Raw genomic sequence first — 14,667 nt, 5'->3', positions numbered from 1 at the left:
TAGATGCATTAAAAGGGGAAGCTAGATAAGCATATGAGGGAGAAGGGAATAGAAGGTTATCTATTGTATATTAAATCACGAGTGTGATGGGTGAATGGGATTGTTGCAAATTAGGGGCAGAGAGTTTTGGATAGACTGAATAGAACAGTTTGAGTGGATGGATTATTCCTGCATCCCAGTGGGTTATCCCTGCATCAGAAAAGGAGCCAGCAGAATTTACCTTCTGCAAACATGAAGTAGGGGAGTATATGGGATGGAGGTTTGAGTGCTGATGAAAATCCTTAATTATAAAAATGCCCCCTATTATCAGATACAGAAAAGGTAAAAAAAAATGTTTTTATTTAAAAACTGAAGGGTTTTGTTAAAAATAGCTCCTGCTGATCGAAATCAGGCTGGTGCCAGCATTAGATGGGGGAGAGAATGTGGACTGGAGAGAAACGGGACTGAGATTAGGTTGAAGGGCGAACAGTCAGCTAGATAATTCCCCACTAAAATGGGATCTAATAGTTGAACAGTTTGTAACTTTGACGTTCTTGTCACAGCGCCGCCTTCCACAGCGCTTCCCAACCTGGCACTGTGCTGAAAATAAATGATCGCAGGGAAATGGTGATACTGAGAGGGATTCCCAGCATCATATCTCCTGACCTGCTTTATGCTCTGGCTAAAATGGGGCACGGAGATGAAATCGGTAAGAATAAACGAGTTCTATTTTTCCCGAAAGATACTCAGCCTGGACCCGAGCCTCTGGTCGGACTCAATCCCAAGCAAAGCTCCAAATCTCTGAGAGTCCTTCCGCAAAGCTGCAGGATTCAGTCCCAGGCTCACAGCTCCCGAGAACAGAGTGCGTTCAGCTCTCGGCCGCATTCTGCATTGTGTCTGTTTCAGTCACTTGTGCTACATTGTTGCAGCAGCTTTGTCACTTTCACAGTCTCTGACTTATTGCACCCTTGTCCCGAGGGCCTGTCGCCTATAAACTGGCACCGAGGGCACTGACTGTTCAATCTCCGCATTTCACCTTCCACTCCAGAAACACCTTTTAACCCATTGAGAGTCGCAAGGCACACTGATACTTCCAGGGGTTTAATTCATCCATTCTCCCTTCTCTCCTTCCCCCTTTCCGCTTTTTTTCCTTTCTGTTTCCCCTTCTACAAAGTATTTACAAACAGGCCATTCGGCCCAACAGGTGCATGCTGGTATTTATGTTCCACAGGAGCCTCCTCCCAACCTATCCTTACCTCTCCCCACCAGTCTCCTCCCCTCACCCCACCCCTCCCCAACCCTCTCCCTCCCCTCTCCCCGCCAACCCTCATCTGCCCCACCCCTCCACCCCTTACCTCTCCCCCTCTTGCCCTCTCCTCTCCCCCACCCCACAGATGATGACATATTCCAGGACTTTTGTGATTATATAGCAATAAATCACCTCACTCTGTTTAGCTGAAAGTTGGCTTAAAGTTACATTCCCAGAAATTAATTCACAACTTGGTATTTTATGCCATGTTGAAACCTGCACAAGTTATTCAGAGGACATGATGAAAATGTTTCTGGGTGGTACTGATATGTTGAAGTGTAAGGAGAGTTTTAATTATTTTTATGGCTTTTCTGCAGATCTGTTGGAATTTATGTTTCATCTGTCCCAGCCTAATGTACTGTGTTTACTTTGGGTGTGACGCAGGCGTGGAGACCAGGGGACAAGAAACACGACTGGCTTTAAACTACAGTCAGATTCTCACAATACCGTAGTCCAGAGTTACAAACTACTAAATGATTTTTTAAAATCATAAATTCAAAGCAGGCAAACAGTTTAACAACTTTAACATTGTCACATAGAATGACATCTTGCTGAACCCTCTCCTTGGTTATAAATGCTTCAAAAAAAGCTGAAGTCTGAATTAACTCCACACACAGGTGTGGGGTGGGGGTGCGGTGGAAGATAACTGATCTGATCCAGTACACTATGTGCCTTTTAGAGGGCAAATCAATCAGAAAAGCAAACTGTGACAGTGCGTAAACCATCAACAAGAGGAAGAAACCCAGATTAGTAATTTTGGGATGCATTCGCAGCGGAACGTGTCAGTGGAAAGTGTTTTTGATTTCACTTTGATGCTAACTTTTACATAGAATACACAGCACCGAAACAGACCATTCAGCCCAATAAGTCCATGCCAGGGTTTATGCCCCACTTGAGCCTTGTATTGAAACTTGTATAGTGTCTTTCTTTCTTCTTCTTTTGGGCCTCCTTATCTCAAGAGACAATGGATAAGTGCCTGGAGGTGGTCAGTGGTTTGTGAAGCAGCGCCTGGAGTGGCTATAAAGGCCAATTCTGGAGTGACAGGCTCTTCCACAGGTGCTGCAGAGAAATTTGTTTGTTGGGGCTGTTGCACAGTTGGCTCTCCCCTTGCGCCTCTGTCTTTTTTCCTGCCAACTACTAAGTCTCTTCGACTCGCCACAATTTAGCCCCATCTTTATGGCTGCCCGCCAGCTCTGGCGAATGCTGGCAACTGACTCCCACGATGTGATCAATGTCACACGATTTCATGTCGCGTTTGCAAACGTCTTTATAGCGGAGACATGGACGGCCGGTGGGTCTGATACCAGTGGCGAGCTCGCTGTACAATGTGTCTTTGGGGATCCTGCCATCTTCCATGCGGCTCACATGGCCAAGCCATCTCAAGCGCCGCTGACTCAGTAGTGTGTACAAGCTGGGGATGTTGGCCGCCTCGAGGACTTCTGTGTTGGAGATATGATCCTGCCACCTGATGCCAAGTATTCTCCGGAGGCAGCGAAGATGGAATGAATTGAGACGTTGCTCTTGGCTGGCATACGTTGTCCAGGCCTCGCTGCCATAGAGCAAGGTACTGAGGACACAGGCCTGATACACTCGGACTTTTGTGTTCCGTGTCAGTGCGCCATTTTCCCACACTCTCTTGGCCAGCTAGTCCATGCCAGGGTTTATGCCCCACTTGAGCCTTGTATTGAAACTTGTATAGTGTAAGTGAAGTGAAATGGGGTGCTCCTAGGCTGAGGAGGAGAAAATGACTCAAGATTTCTGCTCACACTCTCTATCCAGTGACTATGTCTTGAAGATACCCACAGGTGGATATTGTATGAGCACTGGATCAGGCACGGCTGTGATACATCGCTGATGGGTTACTACGGCAAGACTCTGGTCTAGCCTCATATGAAACTTGGCTACTCAGCTGGGGTACTAGAAGGTGTTCAGGATCTGCTTCATGTCAGTGTTGGGCTGGGCTTTCACTATGGGTTCAGGCTTCATTTACACAATAACTACAGTAAGACCACTTTGCACCAATGCCACCATTGCGTGCACACTAAACAACACATTTCGAGAACAAATACACAGTACAGGTGGTGATTTTGCTTGCTCAGTCTGTTAAGGTTGATTACATCACTGTGCCTAAAAATGCGAAAGCAGATGCTCTTTAAAGAATTTGGATGAATTTTTGTGCTGATTCTAGTCAACAATTTCCATTCTGGGGAATAGAACCCTCTCACCCAGTGTCAGCATCAAATGCTCCAATTGTTGGCACAATTCTGTTCTCGGTCAGTGCTGAGTTAATTGATCTCAGCAGGGACAGCAGTTGTGGCACTGACATTAGGCTCACTGCCCCTGGGCTACAGAGTGGACAATCAGCTGGGTACTTGCTCTTGTCTTCTATCTCGTGTCTGCTGTTGCAAAGTGCACATCTGTGGATGTTGGTTAAAGATAGGACTGAGCTTGATGTTAGCATCCTCCAAGGTCCAATAGCCAACTGATACTCACTATCACAGGAGCAGTGACCACTTGATCAAGGCACTGGAGATTCTCTGGGTGGCATGGAATCATATATGAGCATGAGTGAGAACCTTCAGTAGGGGAGGGGAGAAAACTGGGAGAAGAGTGCAGGAAGGAAATATAGCAATAATTACATTGCCAAGGCACAGTGTGTGTGCTAGACATGGACAAATGTGCTCAGATTTAGTGTTACATCCATATATAGACATCACCTGACAAAAATTTTTTCAAGTAAAGCATCCAAGCACTTATGTTTTGTTTTAGCTTTACCATTGGCATCTTAAAGAGAGATTAACATAATTTCAATGCCAAACATGCACGCTGAAGAGTACATTTGCAAGCGTGACTGAATTTAAACCATGTTGCTATTCTGTAAAAGCATTGGCATCTGGGAATGTTTTGAAGTTACTCTCCCTAGAAAAATCCATTTGACCTTGCATTTCTTAAACAAACAGTATTTTAATTTTGGCAACTGTCTATTGTGGCATATAAACTGTTGAATCATCAGTTAAATTTTCACCATTGTGGTTTCCTGACTGCGTATTTTCCCAGCACTGTTTCTACACTGGGCTTTATGAAGCATGTTACCCGGGAGGCCCCTTATTCATCTCCAATGTTTTATCTTTCAGTGCTTGCTGATGCCAACTTCCCAACTTCCTCAGTGTGTCGCTTTGGCCCCACTGAAATAAGAGCTGATGGTGAGCATTGCTTTCAGTAAGGATTTCAATGATCTATTAACTACCATTGACTTTTAGCATAGTAATAAACAGCAAAACTCATTGCACCCCCAGTATCCAGATTCTCAGGTGTTGCACCCCCAGTATCCAGGTTCTCAGATGTTGCACCCCCAGTATCCAGATTCTCAGGTGTTGCACCCCCAGTATCCAGGTTCTCAGGTGTTGCACCTCCAGTATCCAGGTTTTCAGCTGTTGCACCTCCAGTATCCAGGTTCTCAGGTGTTGCACCCCCAGTATCCAGGTTCTCAGGTGTTGCACCCCCAGTATCCAGGTTCTCAGGTGTTGCACCCCCAGTATCCAGATTCTCAGGTGTTGCACCCCCAGTATCCAGGTTCTCAGGTGTTGCACCTCCAGTATCCAGGTTCTCAGGTGTTGCATCCCCAGTATCCAGGTTCTCAGGTGTTGCACCCCCAGTATCCAGGTTTTCAGCTGTTGCACCTCCAGTATCCAGGTTCTCAGGTGTTGCACCCCCAGTATCCAGGTTCTCAGGTGTTGCACCCCCAGTATCCAGGTTCTCAGGTGTTGCACCCCCAGTATCCAGGTTCTCAGGTGTTGCACCCCCAGTATCCAGGTTCTCAGGTGTTGCACCCCCAGTATCCAGGTTTTCAGGTGTTGCACCTCCAGTATCCAGGTTCTCAGGTGTTGCACCCCCAGTATCCAGGTTCTCAGGTGTTGCACCCCCAGTATCCAGGTTCTCAGGTGTTGCACCCCCAGTATCCAGGTTCTCAGGTGTTGCACCCCCAGTATCCAGGTTCTCAGGTGTTGCACCCCCAGTATCCAGGTTCTCAGGTGTTGCCAGCTATCATTATAGTTTTGGTTAATGTAATATGGCTGCTCAGCCTGGGAAGTCAGTTAGTGAAGCCAACCCTTGCATTGAACTGTATCTCATGATAGTTTGCAGTTAACTCAGGTGTTCTTTCTGCTACACACTCAGTCCTCTTCAACATGCTAGCAGCATTTATTGATCTCATCTTCAGCTTAATAACTTCCCATCCTCTAACACCCCTATCTGCTCAGGCTATTAGAATAAAAAATTGATTTCAGTGAAATTAATCTGTTCTCGCACAGCCTCAACTTGCAAATACACCCCACCCACCCCCATCCATACACAGGTACACCAAGTCTTGATCACTTAAAGGCCATCTCTGTCACCATACACATGACCCTGCACACCTCTAACCTCGCACTCCTCACTCTCTGCATATTCCTTTCTTTTAGCTTTATTTCCAGCATGTGACTCAGTGGGCTGCAGACAGATATGTAATTCTTTTAAATGTACATGTATATATTAGTTGAATGCACCATCCATTATGTCACAAAGTCGTGTTCGATCCCAGATTTCACTGATCACAGCTGAGGTGTTAAACTTGGTCCCAAGCATCCTTAGTTTAAGGAGGGGAAAAGACCCCTAGGGTTCTCCTTTCTGATTTCTGTCAGTGTGATTGGGTAAGAAAAGGATCAGGCAGGGCTGCAATGCTTTCGGTTGCTGTTACTTCACCCCTATGTAAAATAATGATGATGAGTGAGATACTGAAGTGTTGCTGGAACCTGTTGAAGCATTTCCCAGCAAGAGACCGCTTTCAGGACAAAAGGAGGGAATATTAAGGAAATTTTTTTTTAAAGAGTAATTTTGGTCCAACCATAACATTTCTCTATGACTATAGTTGTGGTATGAGAGATACTGGGATGATTATACTGCGCTTTGGGCATTGTCTGTGTATTCTCAGTCCCTAACTGTCACAATTTACACCAGCAAGTATGAAAAAAGGTACTGCACACATAAACTATCTCTTAATATCCGTTATCATATGTAGCATTCAAGAACAGTCTTAGATGCCCAGCTCAACAATGTTCATGGAATATATTCATTAGGCAGTTGAATCTCTTGATTCAGTGACTCACAAGAAATAGCAATTGCAACAATTGTCATTGATAAGTACTCATATAGCCTCATCATAGGTACAATGTGCTTTTGATTTTGGTATAACTTACTTGCAAGCAACCTTATCAAATGCTTTATGAAATTCTAGGTATATAACATTCATTACCTTACCCGTAACCTCTAACTCTGTTAAGCATTCAATGTATTCTGTTACATTTCAGAGATATGTACCACCTCTATTTCATAAATTGGCTTTGGCTGACTGGGGTGGGGTTTGCTTTTATCAGTTTATTTTTAACTGCTACGTTTATAATAGAGAAGCTTTAGATATATGTCACTGGTAGCATCCCTGCATCCAATGAAATTTTACCAGTCTGCTTCTGTCTCTTTTTTAGTACTTTCTACAGTATGATGGGAATTGAGGACAATGAAGCCACAATGGTGGTAATACCCTCATTCCAACAAAGGTACTCTTTACATTTAGGTGCCATTTTCCCTCGTAACACATTGGTTGAGCTTTTGGAAAATGTCTCTTACAGGATCATAAGGTCAGAAGTGGGGATGTTCGCTGATGATTGCACAATGTTCAGTGCCATTCGCAACTCCTCAGATACTGAAGCAGTCTGTGTAGAAATGCAGCAAGACCTGGACAATATCCAGGCTTGGACTGATAAGTGGCAAGTAACATTCGCGCCACACAAGTGCCAGGCAATGACCATCTGCAACAAAAGAGAATCTAACCATCTCCCCTTGACATTCAACGGCATTACCATCGCTGAATTCCCCACTATCAACATCCTAGGGGCTACCATTGACCAAAAACTGAACTGGAGTAGCCATATAAATACCGTGGCTACAAGAGCAGGTCAGAGGCTAGGAATCTTGAGGCGAGTAACTCACCTCCTGACTCCCCAAAGCCTGTCTACAATCTACAAGGCACAAATCAGGAGTCTGATGGAATACTCTCCACTTGCCTGCATAGGTGCAGCTCCAACAACACTCAAGAAGCTCGACATCATCCAGGACAAAGCTGCCCGCTTGATTGGCACTCCATCTACAAACATTCACTCCCTCCACCACTGACACACAGTGGCAGCAGTGTGTACCATCTACAAGATGCACTGCAGCAATGCACCAAGGCTCCTTCGACAGCACCTTCCAAACCCGCGACCCCTACCAACTAGAAGGACAAGGGCAGCTAATACATGGGAACTCCACCACCTGCAAGTTCACCTCCAAGTCACACACCATCCTGACTTGGAACTAGATCGCCGTTCCTTCACTGTCGCTGGGTCAAAATCCTGGAACTCCCTTCCTAACAGCACTGTGGGTGTACCTACCCCACATGGACTGCAGCGATTCAAGAAGGCAGCTCACCACCACCTTCTCAAGGGCAATTAGGGATGGGCAATAAATGCTGGCCTGGCCAGCGACGCCCACATCCCGTGAATAAATTTTAAAAAAGATCATACATTCAAAGGTCCTAAAAGGTCACCAATGTACAGAACTGACGGTGGAGGAGGCAGTGATATTTTACTGTATGCAGGTACATAGCACAGAACTTCCGAAGTTTCAACACTGATGATGGAGCAGGCATCATTGTCTGAAAGTTTGAGTAGTGTGCCAGAACACATGGCAAGTAGAAAATCCATCTATATTGAAATTATTGGGGTTCCGTTAAGAATTATTTCATTTGTCCAAATTCTAATAATTTCTACATGTATAAGCTTTGGACACAATTTGGTGTTTTTCCTATACTCTCCCCAACAATCCACCAATGCTGCACCAGTGTGACATTCCCATTTCCCACACCAGCTACTCTTATGCTCTCTGATTTATCATGAAGGTGTTCAATCCATATTGAAACTTTGGCAGTTTTGTACATACAGTAAAATATCACTGGATTAAGAATGCTGATTCTTAAGGAGCATCAGAGGTGCTGTCTGTACTTAAGTGAGTATTTATACTGTGATCCACCACCAGATGGTGTCCTTCCACAGGGGAGGGTGGGTTTGCCACTTATTGCCATGATACCTTGGTTCACTGGGATCACATTAGTATGATCCAGGAGGAATTGCATTCTCTTATTCCACCTGAAATAGTTTGCCTTGTGCACATCTGCTACACTGTCCATGAACAGCTGGTTATAAGGCAGCGTGCCCGTAAGATTATCACAGTGATGTGTTGACACCATAAATTAGAAAGATCTATCTGATATTATTTTATGAATGATTTAAAACTTTTGTTTAAATAGTGGACAGAGGAAGAGATATCCTGTGAAGTAAGAATCACCAAAAGTTGCTCTGTCGTTAGCTTCACAAAAGTGGCATCTCGCATTTAAACACCCTGTGATTTATATAACATTGCTGCATTTTCATGTTAATTACCCATGAAACTCACCAGAAAAGTTAAGTCTAGTAATTAACAGTGTAAGGAGCCTTTTAACGGCATGATAATTGTTAACAACTGCCCATCAATCTTTCTTGCCCAAAAAGTGAACAATTATAAATTTGGAGTCTCAGTCCATCAGGTTGTAAATTGTTTTACAAGGTCTTGAAAGTGTAATTTTTTTTCTTACTTTTCCTTTCTGTCTCTCTCCTAATTCAATCTTTCTTTCCCTCTTATTTCACTTTCTGCATCTGATTTGACATTGAATTCACTCACTCTAATTCACACAGCCCATCAGCCCTTCCTCTTTTATTTTGAAATCACATTGAGTAAAGAGATTCACTGTTTATCCCATTGTTCACCAAGTTCCCAGCTGCCTCATGACCCCCATTGTGCTGTTCTCAGCTCACACTTCCAGCAGCCTCTTGGGCGAAAAATGTTAGAACCTAAACTTGCACAAGCAAGTCTAACTTATGGGGCATGCTGCGAGATGCCAAACTCCATCAAAATCTGGCCCAATTCCTTCTCTGAGGGAAATGCCTAGTCTTGGTGGTTGCTCCCTTAAAATTGATGTAGAGCACATTACATGGTTATGGAGGTACAGCAGGCTGCTAGGATTAGTTTTGAATTACTTTAGCAAAGTGCTGATGCAGAAATGGCCACCTCCCTGGCTATAAATGGGATGGGTTTGTGCTCACAATTCCATGTACGTTGTGTTCTATAAGAACACTTCAAAAGTACTTAATTGGTTAGAAAATGCTTTTGGATGTTCTGAGGCCATGTAATGTACAATATGAATGCAAGTTCTTCTTTCTTCTATAATGAATTGTGGGTACAAATGTTTATCGTAAGAAAAGCCAGTTATCGAATAGACTCATTCTTTCCAATTACGCATCCAATTTGCACTGTCAAAATACTCAATTTTTATAATTGCCTGAGGAAGCTGAACAACCATAGGTAAAACCTCTGAGAAGTTAAGACTCTCCGATATTCTGCTCTACTCCAGGATTTTAAACTAACATTACAATCTACTCATTCAACACTGACCAGTTGTATCATCTAAGATAAGTTCCTTGGTCACCATCAGTGCCAATTATTATAAGGGTAACTTCATCAATCCTATGTTCCCAAAGAGTTGGTGACTTTCTCCTTACAATAAGAGAGTGTTGCCAGAGGAATTGGGGTTACAGAAATCTAAAACTGAATTTCTACTCTCTTACACCATTACTTATGCTGCATCTGAATTTCCTTGTGCAGTTACCCCTTGCCAAAAACAGATGGAAGGTAACTCTCCCTCTCTGCACACCATAACATGTGTAAGAATTTTCTACCATCCAATTTCCTTTATTCACTCACCTATTACAGTCACTTGTTATTTCAGGATTTCCATGGCACCAACGATTTGTACCTCACAACCTCCACACTGAGAGATGAGAGTTCTATAAACTGAGGGAAACTGATACCCAGGGAACTATTCAGAGCCCAGGACTGCTCATATAAAAATTTGACTATAAAGTGGTAGGCCTAGTTTCAGTGCAGTGAAGGAGTATTGTTACTTTGTAAATTTGCAAATGAGATTTTTTGCAACTAGTATTTAATTGATGGTATTGTTTTGTCTCTTCCATAAAGGTCTCAGAATTCCAGAGCTGCTCCAGGCCATTCTAAAACTCCTTCCATTGGACACATATGTCAGCTGCCCAGTAAGTTTCCCTGTTAAGTGCACAAAGTCCTTTTGATTCTTACAAATTTCCTATTTATACTAGACCAGTGTGTAGATAATATATCTCTGGTCTATGTGTATTAAGTATTAAAGCCAACAAAAGCCAGTACCACGGTGTGAGCTGCTGTGTACTCTTATGGTATTGATTTTTCCTAAGTCATGTACCTTGCAAGACACCAATTTCTGGGTTAGCCATTATACACTGTTCTTCTTTCCATATCTTTGGACCAGCAAGTTGAAGATATAGGTTACTGAATTGGATAGGAGGGGTATAGGAACTCACAGGTGCATCTGAGAAAATTATTGAGGACAATTGGATAGCCATTGGAGAGAACAGGTGAGTCACCAAGGTCAGCAAAGTGTAAAGGCTTATATTGGGCTATGAGGAGGGTAAGGCCAGGTTTGGGACCAATGTAGCCAGACACAGGGTCACCAAGTTAAAGGGAGACATATTGAGAGAAACAAAAGGGATATTGGGTCTGTTAAGGCAGGAAAAATATTAACAGGAGTGCTAAGTAGAAGTTACATAGCAAGTTACAATAATGAATGGGCACCAGGTTGAGGTTCTCAATGCAGAAGATTAGGTAGTAGGTCAAAAAGACTCAAAAGATAATTGGGGCAAAGGCATAGATTGGAAGGTAGAGGAATATTGTAATCAGAGGGATTTACTTCCTCGGAAAAGTGGATGGACGGATTTGGGAAAGGGATAAATGGGGATTGGGTGGGGCATGGACGTGTTTGGTAGGGGGCTAAATTAGAAATTGGGTGGGGCCTGGCTTAAACACCATCCTCTCACCTCTAGGATCTAGGTTGCTATCCAGTGTAGATTGATTGGGATGAAGGTCTCCTTTGTCTGCTGGTTGTAAAGGATCTGTGTTAAATAAGTTTGGGTGATGTAACTTTAGTCTCAGTGGGCATGGACCTACAGCACAAAATTGACCAAATGTACTATCAGTTGGCAACCTCATAGAGGCCACAGCATGGCTAATGTGGGAAATGGTGGAAATGTTTCACTGGCACTGTTTGGGATGTTGTTCTGAGGTTGGGGTTGAGGCACATTGTTGGGACAGAGTAGAGGATGATTTACTGTGCCTGTAGCTATGCTGTATCTGACCTGATCCTGGGTTCCTAAAACACTAATATCCCTCACCTAGATGAGCTCAAAAAAAGCCCATTAAATAGCCACCAATGTCAAACAGGTAATAGCTGGTGTCCAAAAATTTTGTTTTCAGGGACTGTTTTGGTGCATATCATGGAAAAATAAAATTCTAATCAATGTTCCCATTAATGGTTTCCATAATATCTCAAATTCCTCATTCTAACAGTCTGATTTGGGACTTATCCACCAATAAAGCATCAAGTGATAAGAATGGACTCTTTAACAATTCATGATGCATGCAATTCAAACAAGACAGACCAGCAATTAGGAAATATAAGGACAATTAGGACTAAGCTGTCTGATCTTGTGGGCTGGGTTGTCAGGACTCGCAGAGCTACATCCGGCTCATAGGTCGCAGTTTGCAGTAAATGGTTACAAAGTTATGGGGTACCAACACAAAATTGGGGGCAAATAGTGTGGAGGACATGAATGATGCATAAAGTCCGGCCATACATCCATTGTGATTGAGGTTTTTGTTCTAGGTTCATAGTGAGTGCATAAATGCATAGCGAGTGGACATGGGGAAGAACCAGAGCTGCTGAGAACTGTCTACACAGACTGTCACATTGACTTTGTTGCTTTTCAAAAAGAAAGTACCTCTGGCTCAGCAACTGCTTAGGATTTCGTAATGTGTCACGTGATTTTATAGCACAATAACCCCATTTATATTAGATCGTCTCTTCCTTCTTTGGGACATCATGGGTTTGGCATAAAAGAAGCCCACCACCAAACCAGCATCTAACAATTAACCCTGAAAACAAAACCTTGTTTGTAAATCTGTTAGAAGACAGGAAAATATAAACCTTAATTTACATAACACCGTTCACATCCTCAGGATGTCCCAAAGCACTTAACAGCCAATGAGTTACTTTTGAAGTATAGTCACTGTTGTAATGTAGGGAAATGCAGCAGGTATTTTGCACTCAGCAAGTTTCCACAAACAGCAATGAAATTTATTAAGCAGAAAGGAAGAGGTTAAATATCTTGCATGTGTGTCTCCTTTTCTTGCTTTTTGACAAACATTACTGATGCTAATGGATTTTCTATAGAGTGCAATTAAACCACTACTAAATATGAAACAGATGTTTGGACTCTTCCGAGGATACAGGCTTGACAGTAATGTGGGCGTCTGTCACATCATCCCACTGCTGGCTTGTAGACCTCAATTAGTGATCAATGATTCTTACTGCCGAACTGGGCACTCGCTGTAATTGCTTCTCCCCCCACACCCCCCTCCTGTACAAAAATAAGCACATGTCCTTTTTGAAGTGTTTGTTTAGCAGTATTCCCCAGTTTCTCCTGTTTATTTGTATCCCAGTTTGTGTTTATCAAAAAGACAAATGATACTTCAATGTCGGAAAATCACGTGAGCTGCTAATTTCCTTGTAGATTTCATTTAACCAGATGTTGGTGCTTAATTAAACTGTAGATACTGGATTACTGGTCACAGGACATATTATTACGGATCAGCAGACAGCATAAGGTTCCAAGGTTTGAGCAGTTTACAGGAATGGGACATCACCTTATTATTGACTTGTGTTGTGATTTTTATCGGCAATCTTTTCAATTAGCAACATAGCGTATAGTACTCCTAATTTGCCAGAACCATCATTTTGATTGTGGGGAGGCTGCACAGACTGGAGCTGCATGTTCCTTCCTAACTGCAACCTAATCTACTTGTATGCTGCAGTGACAGATCCAATACAGCAATCCAACGACTGCCACTCCAGCTTCTCTTTCCATTCCCGCACCTTTAGTTCCGGGGTCCCCCAAGGATCTAACTTTGACCTCCTCCTGCTCCTCATCTGCATGCAGTCCCTTGGTGAAATAATCTTGGTGATATGAATAGGCATGGTGTCAACTTCCACAAGTACACTGATAACCTCCAGATGTACCCCTTTTATCACTTCCCTTGACCTCTCCACTGCTTCTATGCTATCAGACCACTAGTCTGATATTCAGTCTTAGATGTACTGCAGTTTCCTCTAGCTAAACGCTGGGAAGGCTGAAACCATTCTTTGGTCCCTGCCACAAACTCTATACTCTCACCATCGACTCTATCACCCTCAACAGTTACTGTCTCAGTCTTTGCGACCGTGGCATCCTATTTGATGCCAAGTTGAGCTTCTGACCCTGTATCTTCTCCGTTACAAAACCATCTACTTCAAACTCCATAACATTGTCTGTTTCCATCCCTGCTTCAGCCTATCAGCCACTGAAACCCTCATCCATGCCTTTGTCAACTCTAGATTCAATAACTCCAGTGGCCTCCTGGCTGGCTTTCCAACTTCTACACTGTAAACTTCCGCTCATCCAAATCTCTTGCCTTTACTCTACCCCATGCCAAATCCTGCTTGCCCATCACTCCTGTCCTAGCTGCCTTACATTGGCTCCTAATCACCCAATACTTGAAATTGAAAATTCGATGCTTCATATTTCATTCTGTCTATGGCCCTGCCCCCTGCCTATCTGTGTAACCTGTTCTAGCACTACAACCCTGTTCCCAAACTCTCTGTTCCTCTGACCTCTGCTTCTGATGCTTTTGCCCTTTACCCTTATCATTGACTGCTGTGGCTTCAGTTGCTAAGGCCCCATGCTCTGGAATTCCCTCCTTAAACTGCTTTGCCTTTCTACATCCCTCTCTTCCTTTAAGAAGCTACCTACAACCAATTTTTTGACAGAACAGCTTCTTCTATCTCTGCTTCTTTGACTCAACATACGTTTTTCCCTTTATGCTGTTGTGGAGCATTCCTTGGAATGCATTTTTGATGTTAAATGTGCTGTATATTTGCAGAATTTTGTAGTTTACAGGGATGGGAGAATTGAGGGCATCAATATAAAAGACAGATACATGGAGTAGGAATTTCGTGTCGATATGGGGGTGGGAACCAAGGCGGGCAGGCACAGAATTTCCTGCACTGGCCCAACCCGACAAGTGGCCATTTTCCTGCAGGCCTGGTTGGGCTTGGAATGGCTACCCGCCCGCAA

The 14,667-nt window shown here is 43.4% G+C and overlaps 1 protein-coding gene across 2 annotated transcripts in view; it reads left to right on the top strand.

Annotated features, from left to right (window-relative positions):
• The first annotated feature begins 575 nt into the window (after window positions 1–575).
• Window positions 576–14,667, top strand: part of fuom (fucose mutarotase) — a 98,294-nt gene continuing 84,202 nt past the window's right edge. For both annotated transcript variants that reach the window (XM_068020327.1, XM_068020328.1), the window contains exons 1-3: window positions 576–688; window positions 4,423–4,491; window positions 10,430–10,500. In XM_068020327.1, the coding sequence (XP_067876428.1) occupies window positions 604–688; window positions 4,423–4,491; window positions 10,430–10,500 (225 nt within the window). In that variant the 5' untranslated portion in view covers window positions 576–603. The remainder of the gene's footprint in view (window positions 689–4,422; window positions 4,492–10,429; window positions 10,501–14,667) is intronic.

Source organism: Heterodontus francisci, chromosome 42 (genome assembly GCF_036365525.1).
Source record: "Heterodontus francisci isolate sHetFra1 chromosome 42, sHetFra1.hap1, whole genome shotgun sequence".
Taxonomy (NCBI): domain Eukaryota; kingdom Metazoa; phylum Chordata; class Chondrichthyes; order Heterodontiformes; family Heterodontidae; genus Heterodontus; species Heterodontus francisci.
This window is presented reverse-complemented; position numbering and strand designations above follow the sequence as displayed.